This window comes from Lampetra planeri, chromosome 23, assembly GCF_965212315.1.
Source record: "Lampetra planeri chromosome 23, kcLamPlan1.2.h2, whole genome shotgun sequence".
NCBI lineage: Eukaryota > Metazoa > Chordata > Hyperoartia > Petromyzontiformes > Petromyzontidae > Lampetra > Lampetra planeri.
In genome coordinates, this window is record NC_136129.1 from 10,182,010 (window position 1) to 10,201,352 (window position 19,343).

The 19,343-nt window shown below is 48.6% G+C and overlaps 1 protein-coding gene across 1 annotated transcript in view; it reads right to left on the minus strand.

Annotated features, from left to right (window-relative positions):
• TBCD (tubulin folding cofactor D) overlaps nucleotides 1–17,465 on the minus strand; it is a 119,023-nt gene extending 101,558 nt beyond the window's left edge. Inside the window, exons 1-10 of the mRNA XM_078605216.1 lie at nucleotides 17,061–17,465; nucleotides 14,805–14,855; nucleotides 14,188–14,282; nucleotides 12,796–12,897; nucleotides 11,761–11,910; nucleotides 10,803–10,858; nucleotides 9,266–9,398; nucleotides 5,345–5,390; nucleotides 4,848–4,980; nucleotides 3,959–4,137 (exon numbers count right to left, since the gene is read on the minus strand). Of these exons, the coding sequence (XP_078461342.1) occupies nucleotides 3,959–4,137; nucleotides 4,848–4,980; nucleotides 5,345–5,390; nucleotides 9,266–9,398; nucleotides 10,803–10,858; nucleotides 11,761–11,910; nucleotides 12,796–12,897; nucleotides 14,188–14,282; nucleotides 14,805–14,855; nucleotides 17,061–17,238 (1,123 nt within the window). The 5' untranslated portion in view covers nucleotides 17,239–17,465. The remainder of the gene's footprint in view (nucleotides 1–3,958; nucleotides 4,138–4,847; nucleotides 4,981–5,344; nucleotides 5,391–9,265; nucleotides 9,399–10,802; nucleotides 10,859–11,760; nucleotides 11,911–12,795; nucleotides 12,898–14,187; nucleotides 14,283–14,804; nucleotides 14,856–17,060) is intronic.
• Nucleotides 17,466–19,343: the final 1,878 nt, after the last annotated feature.

The window sequence follows — 19,343 nt, forward strand, 5'->3', positions numbered from 1 at the left end:
GCGGCACCGTAGTGGCACCGTAGCGGCACCGTACCGGCACCGTAGTGGCACCGTAGCGGCACCGTAGTGGCACCGTAGCGGCACCGTAGTGGCACCGTAGCGGCACCGTAGTGGCACCGTAGTGGCACCGTAGTGGCACCCCAGTGGCACCGTAGTGGCACCGTAGTGGCACCGTAGCGGCACCGTAGCGGCACCGTAGCGGCACCGTAGTGGCACCGTAGCGGCACCGTAGCGGCGCCGTCGCACCACAAGTGAACCCCGCGAGCGTCTCTGCCGGGCAGCGGCGACGCGCCGCGTGTTCCTGGCGAGGCTCGACCAACGCCTCGCGTGGCGCTCCTAGGGAGGGCTTCGTGGCGGCGCCTACACGGCCCTGCAGCGCGTGCGACGTGTGCTCCCGTTGGAGTAGCTATGTTGTCCGGTTGGAGTAGCTATGTTGTCTGGTTGGAGTAGCTGTGTTGTCCGGTTGGAGTAGCTATGTTGTCCGGTTGGAGTAGCTGTGTTGTCCGGCCATCTCGCTCCGTGGCGTCCGAAGTGTTGCCGCACGTGCTGTAAACTTCTTCAGTTTCCCGAAGAAGCTCCCGACAAGTGCGGCGAACCATTATTATATTGGCATTGTTATTATATTGACATTGTTGTTATATTACTGTTGTTATTATATTACTGTTGTTATTATATTACTGTTGTGATACTGCTTGTCTCGTGACTCTTTTTCAAGAGGGTCCTGCCAAGTTTTCGTAGTTAGAGGGCGATGATCCGTATGTACAATCCCAATTGAGAAATTTCCAGTTTAATATTTTTCATTTGGAAAACACCGCACTGAGAACCGGACTTTGATTCCTGGCCATGGATATCTGAATCTACCTATACCCACCCACACTGACCGGTATGGTGAAGTACATTTCAACCACCCCTATCATCGACATGTTGGCCTTCATCCAGAATCGGACTGATAAAAAAAAAGTAAAGTTTGACATCTTGCTCAATGAGTGTTGACACCATGGTGTTCATCTCTCTTTTACAGCCCCGAGCCGGTGGTGGGAAACTCCACATTCCCATGGCAGGGATGAGTCTACCTGCAGGATAACCACTGACGAATTACATACAGAGTGCTATTAATTTTTAACAACCATGGAGGGACAATGGACTGAGTCACTCCCAACCGGAATTTGAACTCACAACCTTCCCGTTGCTAGCGTCTCGGTGTACCGCTGAGCCACCTGTACACAACACCACACGTACACTCCACTCCGACTGGGCGAAGCACAAACGTGCCGGGAGGCCGCAGGATAACAAGAGCTCGATTGGGGGGGGGGGGGAACGTGGAGCGGAGGAGTAGCGAACGCGCCCGGTGAGTAGGCACGAAGGTGCACGTGATCGGTTGTTGTGGCGAGCGACGCATTTAGAATAAGCTCGTAGGTTACCGAAGGTGAACGTAAGATTGTGTGCGCTGACTTGACAATCAACGCGGTCAGATTATCGGCAAAGGTCACAAAATAAACCGAGCCACGAGACGAGAGGCAAGCGCCATCGTCGGCACTAAAACTCTGAGGGGATCTGATGATGGAGGAATCGACCAAATTGGAAGTATTCCGGTAAAGGTTGCCGACAGACATTTCGCTTATTTGATATTTAAACAACTTTCAGTGGCATAAGACGTGTGGACTACTTACTGTCAAAATGACAATCTCTGCTGTCTCTCTCTTAAGATGACATCAAAGCAACACACCTTTTCACAAGCCGAAGTTCTTGATGCCTATTAGCTGTAGGCAGGTAGTTTACAAAAAAACCTATGCAATTCTAGTTAGGCGGTGCAGATTGTTTAACATGTGGAGATGTTTTCGGGGAGGTAACATTGTCGCACTGAAGCCGAATGGGTTTTTGAATGTGTGAAAGGTGCAACAATTCTATCGGCTAGTGCTATTATTATTTTAACGAGTGCGGGCGCAATTCACGGCCAACTTACAGAGAGGGCCGATGCTTTGCTGCCGTTCACAAAACAGCAACAGGTCAAGGGTGCGGTGGGGACCAAGTGAAAACCTTTACTGCGCGTCGTTGAAATCTCCACAAAGGCCCTGCCGGGGGCCAACGTGTCAATGAGCACAACACAGAACTGGAAACAAATGGGACTAGAAATGTCCTGCAGACGGCGATGGATGCGAATCTTCTGGAGGCGCATCACTGTCTACATGCACATTCCAATTGAAACTTGCGGTGAGTATTTTCAAGGCCACGGCTCGGAATTTCCCGCCAATTTTAGACCGTGTATAGCCTGCGGCGCAACTGATTTCTCACAAGCGGCCTGCCGCAAGGCTTTGTTCACAATTAGCCATGAGGGGAAGACGCAGCAGCAGGGTTTCCCATCGACCCTCGCTGCTGTGTGGACGGGGGGACGCGTGAATGCAGATACGGTCTCCAATGGGAGCGGTCGTGTGGCTCCCACACTCGCGGAGGTCGCTCGTATGGCCACCTTCAAAGCTCGTCCACGAGACCGTCACGGTTTTCACGAAGAGCGGCAGCGAATTCACTTCACGCAATTTTAACTTGCCTTCCACAAACAAATATCCGTGCGGGACGGAGCTGGAGCGAGCGTCGCCCCACACTACGCCCAGAACGTTTCGCGGTCCCGGTGCGCGGGGCGAAACGTCGGACATCGCGCCGCAAACACGGCGGAGAGCAAGGCAGCGCTGACCGCGACAAACCCCACGAGTTGTTTGATGTCAGCGCTGTGTGAAAATTCCTCGGGAAGAAAATTCACGGCAAAAGCGACGATTTGCCCTTCTGAGTCATCAGTGCAATGAATTTGGAGAAGACGAAGACAACAAAAAGAAGCCGCCCACACTGACGCAGAGGAAAAGCTCTCGGCTAACACCGGACCCTCGAGCGCAGTCAGTCGTGAAGTCATAATCCGCTTTTAATTCAACGAGCGTCGACGCGCCGCTGCTCCCGATGCTGCTGCGAGCGAGCGCGGCAGCCGTCACCCTCGCGGCCGCACAGCGCCGCCGCACGGGGCTCGGACGCCGCGGTGGACGTGCGTATTTCGGGACGCGGCGGCCGCCCCGACCGGTTTCCCGGGCCGGGCTGGCAGGCTCGCGTGACCAACTCGTGGCCCCGGGACACGTCAAGGCCACGTGAATGACGGTCCCGGGCCCGCCACTCGGGGCGCCCCCACCCGCCCGACCTCCCCCGCCACGCTGACAACCATTAGTGGCAAGCAAGTGTCCGTCAGAGGGGCAATCGAGCGCTTTGCCCCGGGGCGTCGGGGACCTCAAGAGGCCACTGCACTCGGGCGCCGCCACCGCGAGGAAACGCCTTGTCAGCCGCTCCGTCTCGTGTCGCCGCCGGACAAACGGAGACATTCCGAGTCGCTTGCCAAAAGGGACAATTATTTGTGAGCGTCTCAGATGGGGCGGTACCCCCCGCCCTCGACTGCAGGCCGTGTAAAACATTTTTTTTCACAAAATAACAAATGGGCATGTTTGTTAGGTGGGCATGGTGGCGTTGTAAGTCACCGTGGTAATTGAAAAAAAATAGACAAAAAACACTTTCCGACTAATGTTGAAAGTGTTAAAGCATTAGCTTTGACCTTTCGTATAAAGTTGTTGTGCTGCGAGTGGGGACCACAATCCGAAAGCAACACGGACACATTTATCAAAGGGTTTCCCAAAACTTGAGAGATTAAAACCAGCGGTACAAGGATGAGTTTTGGCATCTGCACCCTGCCAACGCCACCCCCCATCCCCAATGATGTCACGACACCCGACATCATCTCGCGGCTTCACGTGCTGTGCATCGCGGATTGAGCCGAGTTCTCGTTAACAACTCTGATGAATCTGGATGTCATCGCCAGCGAAACGGCGGATATAAATTGTCAAAATATAGCTTGCATTTTCTTAAGACTTGGATGAAAACAGTTTAGGTGACTCCCGACATGCACGGCACGCGCAGTTCGCTCTCGTACCGATGATCCCCTCCATCTCTTCCGGAATGTCGTCATCCTCATCGTCGCCGTCGTCGCCGTCATTGGCTCGGGGTGCCGCGGAGGCCTGCGATGAGACGATGAGGGGGCTCTGTTGCTGCTGCTGCTGCTGCCCTGGCGCCTGCAGGTTGTCCAACAGCGAGCGGCTGCCGCGCTGGTACCTGCGTCGCGAGCGCCGCCGGAACGCGTCCGCCGATGTTAGTACGCTCAGCATCGTTTTGGTTTAGTTGCGAGCCTAATCCTAGTCTGTGGGATTCGTTCTGCCGTTATCAGGTCAGCCAATCAGTGAACTCCATAAATATTTTGACCATGCGTGTACAACCAATCACCGTTTTTGGTCTTCCCCGGTGCGCTGAAGTCTCCAGTGACATCACTAAACCAATAAGCATCCAAACACGCCAATTTCGCATCGATCTTAGTGGGGTCACGCTTTGGTCTTTGGTATTAAAAGTTACACGTGATGATTTCTACGCAAAGAAACTAGACTAATATATTTTACCTACGTGACTTTACCGAAAAAACCTAAGAGTATGTAGGTAACATTGTGCGCGTGTGTGGGGAGCGGTGGCGCAGTGGTTAGCACGCTGCGCTATGAAGCCGGCGACCCGAGTTCGATTTCCGCTCTCGGCCAACACCAGTGACAATGATCTGAACCGGTCTTGGGCCTCCCCTAGGTTGACTAAGCCTCAAATGAGTACCCAATGCGGTGTGTAAACATCGCCACTGGGGAGACCAAAGGCGACCGGGCGTGGTGTTGGCCACCCACCCCCTGCTGTGCCGTGGCGGCCTTCACAGGTGCTCGGTAACAGCACTTGCCCCAACAGTCTGTTCAGGCTACACGGGGGATCTTTGTCTTCGTGCGAGCGCTCACCGCCACGCGGCCAGCTTGGGCTTGAGGAAGGTGAGTCCGATGCGCTGCACCAGCTTGATGGAGAGCTTGCGCAGGTGCGTGTTGCTCGCCTCCAACAGGCCGCACTTCACCACGCACCGCAGCACCACCGACGCTACGGGAGACAGCAATGGTCGCGCGGTTGTAAGTGAAGCGGTGGCTGCAGTGGCGTTGATAAAGCCGTATAGCCCACGGCCCTGCTCACCCGTTATGATCAAATAATAATTGACGCCGTGTCCATTGCAGTTGTTATCAGACCATACTTCGCCATGGTCGTCATTGCGGGTTGGGGGGGGAGGTTGCATCATGAGTGGCCCCATCATGCATCTCAGATTTGCATGGTTGACTATGTATGGTGCGAAATAAGTTCAACATACACACGTTATGCAGAATGAAGACTTTCCTCGGCTGTGGAAGCAAAAGGAAGTATAAAGGTGTCCTCAACAACTCGTTTTGATATTCTTTTATCTTGTGCTCACCGTGCGGTAGAAAATCGTCTCTTTTTCCATGCTTGAACATCTGGGCCTGAAAAAAAACGCAGGATGTCTCAAAATATATAACGTAAGGTGGCCACAGGAAGCACAGCACCCCGCCATAAACATGAACCATACCGCCAACAGACTTTCATGCGGGAGGTGGTTCAGAGGTCAAAGTCAGCACCGGCTGAGATCCTGGGTTTAAATCTGGGCAGCCACCCATGATAAAAAATGGGTTCTCACAAACAACGAATTGATGGTCTTAGTGCAGTCACCGATGATTGAACGCAAAAAACCCCATCATATTACATTTGGTTTTTGCAGTTGGATTTGGCCGAATATGGAAATAAAAAATCAGTTTGACCGCCACGTGACAATCACATGGCAGGGCTTGCGGGGAAGTGTGTGTCCCCCAAGGTCACTTGAAGATTGTTTTAAAAGTCCTGGTTTTTGACACGTGGGATGGCACTGCTCATGACAACGAGAGCACATTTGGCATAAATTGGCAGAAAAGACAAAACATAAAAAGGCTATCGAACAAAAATAATGAAAAACACCCGCATAGTTTATGGCATAAATAGCACGAGAATCGAAATGTGCGAATTTCAGAAGGGCCCTTCAGGTTTAATCACTCATAAGTGACTCCGTGCAAACCTAGTCATGCTACTTTTTAAGGTAAAATAATAATTGGAAGACGAGGTGACATCTAAGTTCAGTCAGCCTGAACATGTCTGACTGACAAATTTCATAATGCGGGTAGAAAAAAAATTTGTCAATCAAAAGAGAGCGCTCACAATGCAGAAGTCGCCGTGGATTGTTCAGAGTGACCAATTACGAGATGACGCGCCACGTTCGCGTTATAATCTCATTTCCAAGCTGTCACACGCTGACAGAGACTTCACATGAGTGGCGACACGGCCCGGCGAGGAGCGCGCTCGCCGCTTGTCGTAAAGGTTCACGGATCGAAACTCGCGTCCACCCTGGTTAATACTGTGGGCGTATTAACCGTCAATACGCGCCCCGATTGAGAGAAACATTAATCATTTTTCGAACTTTCGGAGACAGATCCATTAATCAACCCGACCGTGTCCTGAGACAACCTAACTCCCTCCCATTGGGGGAAAGTACCACTCTTGCCTCATGAACTGTGACTCGCAAACACAAAGCAGACTCTCAAGTCTTCCCCGCTGGGAGACTGGCCATGGGATGACGGCTCGCAGCATGGGTCACGTGACCCGGCCACCAGCGAGACACAGCGACGGGTTCCTCAAACAGGCAATGGCCTCGCTGCTCTCTTTGCGATCTCGACTAAAACCTTCTCACGGACGGGTGTCCTTTCAAACTATTCTAATGGGTGCTGAATTGTCCTAGCTGGGGAACCCGTCCCATGTCATTATGGACACACGCAGAGTTGCTGAAAAACCACAACTCATCATTAGCAGGAATCAATAATGTTCACTCTGGCTGAACTTCAAATAATGAAAAAAAACCATTAAAATGAGAAATGTTCTTACTCTGATCAAAAAAAGCCACCAAAAATCAAAACAACTCGTACGCACGAGGGGGCTTTTCATCCAAAATGATAGGTGTGTAATGTGAAGTTTTAAATAGTCTTACGTTTAAATGGCAAATCGATTCATCATTGCTCGCTGATCCCTGGATTGTCAAATTGGGGACTTCTTTGTAGCGAGTGATTAATAGCGCCCGTGACACATTTACAGCTGTGAAGATTGCGCATGGAGGAGAATGCGGGTAGAGGTGGAGGGTTTGGTGCGATGGGTGTGTGTGTCATCTCGCTGGAGGTGAGGGCAAAGTGCTGCTGACATCGCTGCTGCGTCAATATCACAGCCCCCAGGGAGCGCACAACCAAGAGGGACCCGTCCAAAAAAATAAAATAGCAACGCACAAAATGATAAATTTCCACGTCATTTCAAAGTCTTTCTAGCATTTCTCTGCAGCCCTAATTCACCTTTCCCCCAGCCTCTCTGAGATATGCGAACGGCCTACGTGATGCCTGCGAGTCACGATGCTGAGCAAGTATGTCACGACCCACCTCCCCATCCATCCACGGATCGATTGTCACGATTCTCGGTCATGAACCTGGGTCAAGAATCGACGCTTTTATGTCTCATTTGCGCCATCCGTTTTGCACGTTCTGTCTTTTTTAATGTCTCGTCCATTCTACGAGCCCGATCACTTGCACATTAAACGTGTTGAATTGCATATACAGTGATATACTTACGGACGCACTTTGGTGCAGATATCGTGAGCGTAAGTATCGATTATAATCAAGAAAGAGATCAATCAACGAAGCGCCTCATGCTTAAGGATCCGTGCCAAGGTTTCACATGTCAATTTTGTCATGAACTCTGGAGCATTTAATTCACGAGATATAAGTCGTGTCTGACATGAACTGACTTGCCACAAATCCGGTTGCTAATTATATAGAGTTCAATGTTGCTGGGCTCAATGCCAGTCCAGAGCCACTTCTTAAAATAAGACCTGCTGGGATCAAATATGCACCATGCCAGGGACCATGGGAGGATACCACAATACTGTGCACCTTGTTGGTTGGTAGGCGGGTGACATGGCCTCGTGGTAGTGCGATCGCCGCTTATTTATTGTAGAGGTTCACAGCTTGAATCCAGCGGCCAGCCTCATTATTACTGCGGGTGTAATAACTGTAATAGTACTGCACTACACGCCGTGTACTTCACAGTAGACGTTAAAGATCCCCCGAAGGCATTCGCAAGCACCGACTATTGCGTGCTTGGCTTTTTCACACACTCTGTCAGGCCTCCGTAAGGAGAACGAAAAGTAATTATCAAAGCCCAAAGTTTTGAAAAACAAACATCTCCGTCTATCAACTTGATTGTTTTTTGCTTGCGCACATGCCACTGTCACCACGCGCTGCAGCCCGGCGCTAAAGCACGGCGGCCTACTGGTAGGCTGCGAGTGAGCTCACGGTCACGGCGATCGCCAAGGTCTCAAACAAAACACGCGTTGAGATGCAAAACTGCCAGGGCCACCCTTCTGTTTCCTCTGCAGAGACACCTTGAGTGATCGTACATTTTCCCATGTGACAGGTGTATTTTTGCACACGTTATGGCCTCAGTCTACGCACGCCTGCAGCACTGCATGCTCTGGCAGAGGTGTCAAATTCAGCTCTTGCCCTTCTTATTCGGCCCTAAGGGGTTGGAGTCTCTGCTCTAAGAGAGGGTAGGCGCAGGGGGCGGTTGTGCGTGTGCATGTGCGTGCGTGTATGGGTGAGTGCGAGTTTCGCATAAGGTCAAGCATCCGGGCATTTGCGTTCGTTTGGCTTTCTGATGGATGATTTAGAAAATTAACATCGGCGTGTTACTTTCATCCCAAACAAACCCCACAAATTTGCGTATACTTTAAAACAAATATGCCGATCATCGTGCCTTTTATAATTTTTCAGTGCTGAGCCCATTCATCAGAGACATTACATTTTTTTTATGAAAACGATTGTAATCGGCGGCCAGCGTGGAGCGGTGATGATGAGCAATGACGACGATATCCTCAACGCATATCAACCCTGTACTTGAAATGCGCTTCTACCAGTCCCGTGCGTGGAGTCTGCTTATTAAATCAAACGAATCTAAAGTAATTAATCCAATCATTAATTTATCCAATAAATAATCCAAGAACAATCTCATGGATGAATCGATGATTTCAACAGTCGACAAACTGCAGCACAACTAGATACGGAAGAGGGAACAGCAAAACGACACAATCTCTATCCTGAAGCCCGCTTATTGTCGCGGCCAGCAGAACTCGACATTGCAATATAGCTCCTGAAGCTATTGCTGCCATCGCATGCAAGAACGAAAATAATTGTACAGCGCCGTAAAGATGCGTGCAATTGTTGTGCTGTTGCGAGACGAGAAAAGTGCTCTCTACCAGGGAGCGGAGCATGCCATCAGCCCTCGCCTCCTGCTGCAGGGTCTCCATCTCAATGCTGCTTAGTGCCGATAAGCTCCAATCCATGAAGTGCGGGAGGTGTTTCTGCTTCACGTCCGGTCGGGTCACAAACCTGCCGCCACCGACATCATCGCGTCACGACAAACGACGGCGACTTGTTCACCGATGCGCCGTGAAGAAGGGCCATTGCCGGAAACGCCACCTTTCAGATAATTTTTTCCTTACGTGGCCACAGTGGTATTGACAAACACGTTTAGATTTTTGTTGTTGTTTTTGATATGGCACCCTCCTCTATGCTGGGGCGTTTCAAAGCACTTGACACGCAATCAGCCACTTACATCGCATCTCATCTCAAACATTAGAAAGGGCACCGCCAGTGGCATCTGTCCCTGTGTAACAAGGTGGCTTCAGCACCTCACCTGCAATTGGGCATTAGTGTGCCAGTAGTGGGAAATTATTTATTTTAAAATATGTAACACATATAAACGCACATGCTGTGAGAAAAGGATGACCTCATATAAAGACCGTTCTGTAAATTTATCTGGAAAACTTTTACAACGCACTAATGTCACTAATTTAATGATTAACAGCTTAGACCTTTCAATATTATATTTCACCAACCATCACCGATCAGGGGAGTGACGATCAGGGGAGTGACGTGTGGTTAAACAATGTCCAAAGCTGGCATGGCTTGGTGCGGTCTAAATCCAGCAGTGGATTGGCAAAGGGCTGCAATTTGCGTTGTATTCTCATATTCAAAACGCTCATGTACACGGCACTGTATATACACCGTATGTATTTAATCTAAACTTCAGAGAATCCTGAAAAATACTTCAGGTCCAACTTATTATATTAGAGACCATTACTTTGGCTCAATGAGCCACAAAGGGTGATATGGAATCATCTCCATTTCTAAGCATCACACACTAAAGCCAAACCTTACAAAATGTTGCCACCTGGTGGCCAACGCTATGATCCTACAATGTGCATCCTCTCCCCCCCCCATAACAAAACATGTTTTACACAACCCACCAGCCATACGCTCTTCTCGGGGTGCATCACTTCAGCAGTATTGGTCTATTATTTATTTTTATTATTTATTTTTTACCTACGTGACATTAACCAAAAAACCTAAGAGTATGAATCCTTGCAGTCACGAAAGCTTCAAATCTAGAATTAAGAAAATCCTGGACCGGGTTAAACATTCAGTGTGCTGAGCGGCTGGTGGAGTCCTCTGGTTAATACGACATTGCGTTGGAGAAGCGTCTTCTGGAAGATGATTTGAACGTCTAGATTAGCACGCGTCTTTCCAGAAGACAAACGCACTCTCTGAATTACAAGACGCACCCTAACTTTTGCTTTAAACTGCAGGGAAACAAAGCACGTTTTTTAATCGAGAGAATACGGTACTCCTAACAGTGGACCACCACGTATGGCTGGCGGTCACTCAGAATGATTTGTTAATTAAAGTACCCATGATGGATTTGGGATATCTCGCTCAATTCCACCCACTTACTTTGCCACGAGGGTTGCGGCAGCATTTCTGGGTGAATCTGTCACCACGAGGTACGTCTGCTCCAGAAGCACGGGGAAACAAAGCCATTAGCCGACGAAACAACCGAAATACAGGCGGACACAACTACAGCTCACGACGACTGTCGTTCCAAACAGTGTCAATTTAAATAAAGTTTGCAAGCAACGACTGCAGTAAGTGCCGTATGACGAGCAGAGGAGGTATGGTGGATGTGGTGTGCTGGTTGTGGCTGGAGCTAATGCGTGGCATTGGCTAGAATTTTTACTTTTTGGAGTCACAAATCAGCCCCATTATATGATTATTTTCAGCTTCACTTCTAACGTCTCATCGTATCGCTCGTTATACCATCTTATTCCCCTTCAATGTCTTTAAGATCTGCCTATGGTGGCTCTCCGACAGTGGTGATATCCCCGAGCTCTCATACTCTGATGGTGCATTGTCTTTGAGTTGAGCGCCTTTTGGCGTCATCTGGTCCAACACCATGTGAGACTAGGCTCTAAGAAAAGCTGTCTCGGGTGTGGACCAATTCATTTCAAGGACAGTGCATACATTATCAAAGTTGTGTTTTTGTTTGCATTCTGATCGCAGGTAGTGGTCAATGCAAACATGACTCCTTGTAAAAAAGGTGTCAGTTTTGTTACCAGATAAAAGGGTAAAAAAAACAATTATCATATTTTGCTACTGGCAAAGGAGGTTCCAATAGTGTCAATATCTTTAAGCCCTGAGTAGAAACACATCTCTTTAAAAAAAAAGGTCCTCTTCAATATGGCTCTTATTTTTGGCACCCGGCTCCTTCTCTATTATCCTTGTACTTGTCAAGCATGGTGCCTTGGGACACTGTGAAAGGCGCCTACTCAGTGCAAATGATGATGATTATTGCTAAGCGCTGCCTTGTTTAGTAACGACGAGCATGGCTTCGTTTTGGCGGCGGAGGAAGCACCTTGGCGACGTCGAGGACGCGCTCCATCACGGGTTTGCGCTCGGATCCGCTCACGCCCCCGGGCAGCGCTCCGTCGAAGCGCGTCAGGTCGAAGGGAATGAGCGATAGCATGGAGAGCCACAGCAGCAAGATGTATCGCGTCTGCCACGTCTGCAACGCACATGACACCAGGGCCCAGAGACAATGGTTCCTCGATTGTCCGGGGCTACCCCGACGTGCCCCATATCCGAATGATTATTTTTAATTTTATTCAATGATTGCACAATTACTACATTTTTATTTCATTCATGCGTAACTTAATATGTCAATTCTTCGAAACCAATCTCATGATTCAAAATAAATTTTTGGGTAAGACCAATTTACATGTAGAATTTCCACTTAATAGCAACTAAATATTACATTTATTATTTTCCATTACATATAAATAAGAAGTCACTACTATACAGTTTATGCTGAGTCACTTACCATCACCGTGAAGGCAAGAGGAAATGCTGAGATTCCCCGGATGTGCAAAGCTGCAGAGATGTGTTTGTGGGAGCGAAGACTAATCTAGTACTCCTGAAATAACACCTCAATAAATGTGAAAAACTAGAGCATACGGAGAACACATGGGTTCTACAAATGCCATGGAACAGATAAGTATATAGCTGTAGAATTGCTAGTGCACACACGCGAATCAACACTGCTCAGGGACCCCATACCCCACGTGACCACCTCATGGTTCATGGTGTCACGCGCGTACCCCCCCCCCCACCGGAGCCACGCACGTACCACAGGTTGCGAACTGCTGCTGATTCCACAGCAGTGCACTGCTAATGGCTGTGATATTATCCATGCTGCGTTGAACATGATCATCAGCTTCAATGGAAGCAAATGCAAAGAAATGAATCACAACTAAGTGGTTTAACAATTTGCCAGTAACTTCCCTTGCAGTGTAATTGGATCAACAGCAAAAAATTAAACAAGCTGAAGCCAACAGACGGCCAATAAATATGCATCTCAACGTGGACGGTGGGAGTCTGTGTGCCAACTCACCTTCTGATCCATAGGGTCTTGAGCCTCGAGCAGAGCCAGCACTGGCTCAAAGTCCGCCACTTCGTGCGGGAACAAACGGATGAAGGGTTTGTAGGTGCGCACCTGCAACCCCGAGGCACGGGGTTAACATGCTAGATTCCACGTGTTACCTTCACCATCATTGTGATATCTCATCCATAGCACCACCATTAATCCACTTGGCACAACAATCTCACTTGAGCTGCCATCTCAAACATTACAATTGCTTGCGGCAATTCAGTCTGAGGCACCCCCACTGGCAGCTGTCCATTTGTGGCACGAGGTGTACACAGCATCGACCTGCACATGGGTATAGTCTGCCACCAAGGGGTGATGTTGCTAAATGCATTTTCCAAATTAGGTCATTTGTCTTAAGTCATTCTAGATTTGAAGTTTTCGTGACTGCAAGGATCCATACTCTTTGGTTCTTTCGGTAAAGTCAATTAGGTGAAAAAATTAAATTAAAATAAATAAATTAAATCACGGCGTTTCGATTGCAACACAAGCAATCATCACCAGGTGTGACAACCACAGCAAGAAAATGTTTTGCTGAAGTGGGAGAGAAGCCAGAGTTGAGGCGTTTATATAAATCAGAGAGGGCGGTGGGGTGGGGGGAATAAGTTTGTCTTAAGTCATTCAATTCCGGTTACATTTCAACTACATTAAAATTGTGCTTAGGAGTGTCATGCCATGAGACAGAGAATTTTCCATTAGAAACGCTCACGTAAAGTAGTGCACCACCCCACGTTAAAATATTTCCCCTGGAAGGGGATATCACAGAAATACTTCTGCGATCCATATTCAATTGGCTAATTTTGACACTGGAGGTGCTGCATCTTCTCTCACCATACTACCCAGGTGTCAATCGTGGCAAACAAACTTAATATTGGCAAGTGCAAAATATTTTGAACGCAATTTGTTTTTAGTGCAGTTATTTATGACCGAGCTGAGATGACTAACTCGCTACACTTGGTGTAATCGTGAGTTAGCCTGGATTTGAACTCAGGATATTAGCAGTGCATGGACATGGTATTAGCCAATGCCCAAGAGGAAAACCAAATTATCTAATTTATTCACAATAATTCTAATCATGTCCATTACATTGGTCACCCAGCTTGCACAAGCTGAATTCCAAGCTTTGATTTACCCAATGCTTCCGCTGAAGCAGTCACATTCTCCACCGCTAGATGGAGTCCTATTCAGAGGACTGCATGCACCAACACGTTTTTAAGCATTATTGTTCCGCTTATTTACCCAGGAGAGGCACGTGCACTGCGGCTGAAATGCCAATAAATCATAGCAGCCCACCAGTGAGGCAATGGTGCATGAGAAGGTTACATATCCAGAGGGCAGTGGGTCCATGAGAATCAATACCTTGGAGATTATGTACAGGAACTTGCAGGTGATGTGCATGAGGTCAGGCGAGTCTTCGGACCTCACCATAGGCAACATCAAGTCCAGAATCCACTCTGTCAACAACACGTGTGCACGACATGTGGCTCAGTGGCTCGGTGATCTGTTGCCTGATGAATGCAGAGAGAATGCTTGCGAGTTGGCAATTATAACTCTTAACTTTCTACACTTATTCAATAGTTTTATGGCAAAATTCTAGTCATTAATAACGAAAATATTGTCATAAAACTACCGCGTGGCTTAACCCAAAAACAAAATAGGGATCCTATCATTGGCTACGAAAACCTACACTTTCATTTTCACTCCGTCAATACCAAACAAATACGAGAATAAATGTATAGAATTCAGAGGTTTATACATTGCTATGAGGTGCAAATGTTGTGGCATTTCATTTTCTGTTTCAAGGTTTATCAATCACAAGAAGAGCACATGTCATTATCATTGTCGTTTTAAACTAAAATCATTCAAACAACCGACTCACAGGAGCGAATTATCCAAACACCTTTATTGAAGACCTCACGGCAATGATGTGATACACAAGGTGAAGTGGCGTGTACGCTTAAGAGGAATATACTGACCCAAATGTGGATCCAGTAAGTGTGGCTGCTCCTGGTATTTGTTCATTATCACTGCATGGGAACAAATAGCAATACATTAGCTAAAACAATAAAAAAAGCAATGACTTCTTCACGTATTGATCTCGCCACTTAAAAAAAAATATTAAAGTATGTCTTACACACCCCATTGGCCCCGCAGCCTTCTGTAAAAGAATACATTCAGCAGCATTGATTCAAGACAAGCAAACTCTGGACCAGTTCCAACATATCATCAGCAGGATATATGGGTCCTTGGTCAACACGAAATTATATAACACGTAAAACAAAAAAATCATGAGCGTCGTTGTGGAAACAATCTCTCCTTCAAATATCTGTCCACAACCCACCGGCTCTATGGCCTCGTGGGTCCAGTTCTTGCTTGTATTGAATCAATGCTGCTGAAATTACGCACTCCCACAAGGCGGTGGGCGGATGGGTTGAGTTAGAAATACTTTAAGAATAGTTTTTCCCCTTTTTTTAGCAACAAAACAGGTGTTAAGATGTTAAAACACCAAACTGAAACCTTTTGCGTGGAATCATGTCACTGCATTAACCACAGATACTTGTGGTGAAAATACAAAAAAAAACATGCTCTGACAGCTACATCAATGGACCTCCCATGTGCTGGTGTGGACCAATCAGTTTCAAAGACAATTCATATACTATCCGAGTATGTTTTTTGTTTGCATTCTGACCACAAGTATCTGTGGTTTAAGCAGACATGATTCCTTGCCAAAGGTTTCAGTTTGGTGTTTTAACATCTTAACACCAGTTTTGTTGCCAGAAAAAAGTGGAAAACCTATTATATTTTGACACTGGCAAAGGAGTTCCCATGATAAGAATTTTTTTTTATTACGTGGCGAGACAGATATATAAATGAGACATTGCCTGCGTATCTATTGCATCGTTCCTGATATTCCCATTTAAAATTAACCATTTGCCGAACAAAGCATTGACATGGAGTTTACTCCCAAATTGATCACAATGCAAGGGACGCAGTGGGCTGGCTTGTCTCGCTGTTCCGCCGCAGTGCAGCAAAAGCCATTGACATCGAAACTCGCTGTTGCTGCCATCATCGTCATCATCATCCACGTGCACTGACCAGCGTGGCGTGGCCTACATTCAGCAGTGGAGTGACAAGGGGCTGTACCCCCTCCCAAACTGGACACCTTTGTTTGATTTATTTTCAGAAATTTACATTTAAGATTACAAATTAATATTCACCCGCGATTCCGAAAGTGAGGGGGAAATCGAACCCCTGCCCCTCCCAAATATACAAGTCAAACTCCGCCTATGGCTGTACATTGTTGTTGTTATTAAGATTATTATTGATTCTATACACATTGATATGCCAATGTAACTTTTCTGCGCAAAGCAGTGAACAAACATGCACAAACGAGACAGACAACACAATGAGAAACAGTACCATCGGGACACCTAAAACGAGACCAGAATATGTTTCTACACGAATTGCAGCTCTGGATCCCGGCAATTAATGGGATTGCGCCATGGGCCGCCAGATCCTTTCCCCGACTAAATAAATACACGACCCTACCGACATTGAAATCACAAGCCACGGCATTGCTTCGTCTCATCGTAACCAAACAGAATGACAACTCTGTAGGTAACGACGACGACATTTTCTCTCTGTCGGCTTGTTCCCTCCATCTCAGAAAAGTTCACGAGTTCAATGGCGAAACTGCGTCGTGGTCTGCTCGCTAACGCCACGGGTTGGGGGGGGGCATTGACGAGCCGTCGTTGTTGTCGTTATTGTTGTTACATCGTTGTATTGTCGACATGAAACCCGCACTCGTTAGATGATCACGCGCGTGTGGCCGCGTCACGGGTGGTGTGTGTTCAACTATTAACTATTTTACTTTACCAGGTAAGGCCCACAGAGCTGTCTATAGTGCGCGTTTTCAGAAGCGTCTTGTGGGAATGTGCACAGCAGCAAGCGTCAGGGGTCGGGATCGAACCCCACGGCCTCCTGTATATCAGGCGAGGTAGTTAACATCTCCCAGCCACCGTGACGATGATGATGATGAGAGACGCAAACTCCAAATATACAGCAGCAGGCGTCAGGCTCGGGATCAAACCCCACGACCACTTGCACACCAGGCGAAGTAGTTAACATATCCTAGCCACCGTGATGCTGTGTGTATGTGTGTGTATGTGTGGGTGTGTATGTGTGTGTATGTGTGGGTGTGTATATGTGTGTGCCCCATCCCCGTTCCGCACAGAAGAACTGCTCGGTGATCTTCTCGTTGCCGGTGGGCTGCGATGCGGCCCCCGGGAGCGCGGCGAGCAGTCGGCGGACCCCCTCGCCGTCCGCGAAGGCGTAGAGGACGCTGCTCAGCGCCTCCAGCTCGCCCCCCTCGTCATCGCCGCCACCTCCTCCCGTCTCGCCGCGAGTCATTCTCCTCGCTTGGTGCGAGCCACGAGGCGACGCGCGAGGTCGCTCGGCTGCTGGGACGGGTGACGGTGGCCGGGTCTGTTCGCTCGCTCGCTGACAACCACAACAACCACCACAACAACCACAACCACAGCAGCAGCAGCAGCACAATCACCACAGTAGCAGCAGCAGCGAGTTTCAATCTCGCCGCCAGTAACCCGGAAGTGAATGGGCGGGAGGGGGGAGCCGCATCCGGAGCGGGCGCTGTGCGAGGGAGGGAGGGGCGAGTCTCAGCAGGGACGTGGGGGGGGGTGGATGTGGAGGGTGTGATGGGGGTGGTGGAGGGTAGGGGTGTTGCCGTGTTGGTGGAGGGTGGGTAGGTGGTAAGGGTGGTGATGGGGTGGTAGTGAGGGAGGTGGTGGTGATGGGGGTGGTGGCGGAGGGGTGGGTGGGGGTGGTGGTGAGGGTGGGTGGGGGTGGTGGTGGAGGGGTGGGTGGGGGTGGTGGTGAGGGTGGGTGGGGGTGGTGGTGGAGGGGTGGGTGAGGGTGGGTGGGTGGGGGTGGTGGTGGAGGGGTGGGTGGGGGTGGTGGTGGAGGGGTGGGTGGGGGTGGTGGTGGAGGGGTGGGTGGGGGTGGTGGTGAGGGTGGGTGGGTGGGGGTGGTGGTGGAGGGTGGGTGGGTGGGGGTAGTGGTGATGGGGGTTGTGGTGAGGGTGGTTGTGAGGGAGGTGGGGGTGTTTGCGAGGGTGGATGGGGGTGGTTGTTTCTCGACGATTCTTCGGCTTCGGTGCAAGTGGAGACGCTCGCTCGCTGTGACGCAGCACGCTCAAGTGACGCTCAAGTGAAATGTACAAACGGGTCCGTAGTTTTTTTGCTTGGACGGTTTAATTAACGCTGCTTCTGTGGTTATGGACTCCCAACGAGGCCGTAGAGCGGCTGATGTGATGTGTAAAACGACGTTCTACGTAAGGAGAGAGAGAGATGTCTCGTGAGCAGGGACGGATTGAGGCGTGTTCTGTTTATTTTGCAAGGCGCCGTTCTGGACCCGAGAGGCGCGAAATCCGTTCGGGGGAGGGGAGTGGACAGGCTGCGGCGTGGTTACCGTGCAGGAGAAATTACAGTTCAAGTTCATTGATTAGGTAGAGCCCTGTGAGCCATTCGGCTCTTGAATCGGGTGCAACCGCAACAAACAAAAACATGAACAAGAAAACATCTTAAAGTGAATATGTGACTAAGTGCAAACAGAAAATCCAAGAAAAGACAGCAAAATATTGCAGAAAAAGCACCGTACACCAACGCTGTGTGCAAAAAAATCCCAGTGGGATGCAAGTCAAACAACAACCACAATACAACTTATATTAAGGCCATCAGTCTTACTCTGTACTACAACAAACATGGCCAAACTAAAAAAACTTTTCGAAATCACCAAAATAAAGCCGTGAAAGCAATGAAACAGTGATCATCGGAACTGTGACGGAATTTTCACAATAAACAACATGTACTACCAAAACCCTGCAGCCATGGCTGTCTGCATGAGTCAAGTGAAGACTCGATCATAATTTCCACGTGCCGGTTTACCCGATTTGCGGATTAATCGCGCACCTGAGACTTTGACATCAATTAATGAACTCGTGGATTTTCCCATTAGCCCAAACTAATAATCTAAAAAACAGTCATACAACATTGTTATTCTTGGAAATGTTTATTACAAGCCACGTGCTTTAACCGAACACTGGTTAATCCGAAATCCACGCGATCGCCTCTACAGTACAGTAGTTGCAATATCTTACTAGAGCGGGCTAAGTTTGATATGGATTGGCGTGGCTCTGCTGTCATCCACTTCGTGAGCAGGGTCTTCTGCGCGTCAAAGTGCAATCACCGAGCACGTATAGAATGGTCGTCCATAAATGACGTCACGCGATTTTGGACGATTTTTGACCCCCCCCCCCTCGTCACACGGCGTCATAAAAAGTCAGACCCCCCCTCAAATATGACGTTACAAAGCTCTGCCCCTCCCCCCAAACCATATTTCCATTTTGAAAATAAAAAAGGTTTCAATTTGGTGTTTTAACATCTTAGCACCTGTTTTGTTGCCAGAAAAAAAGAGGAAATCTATTCTCATGAAAGTCT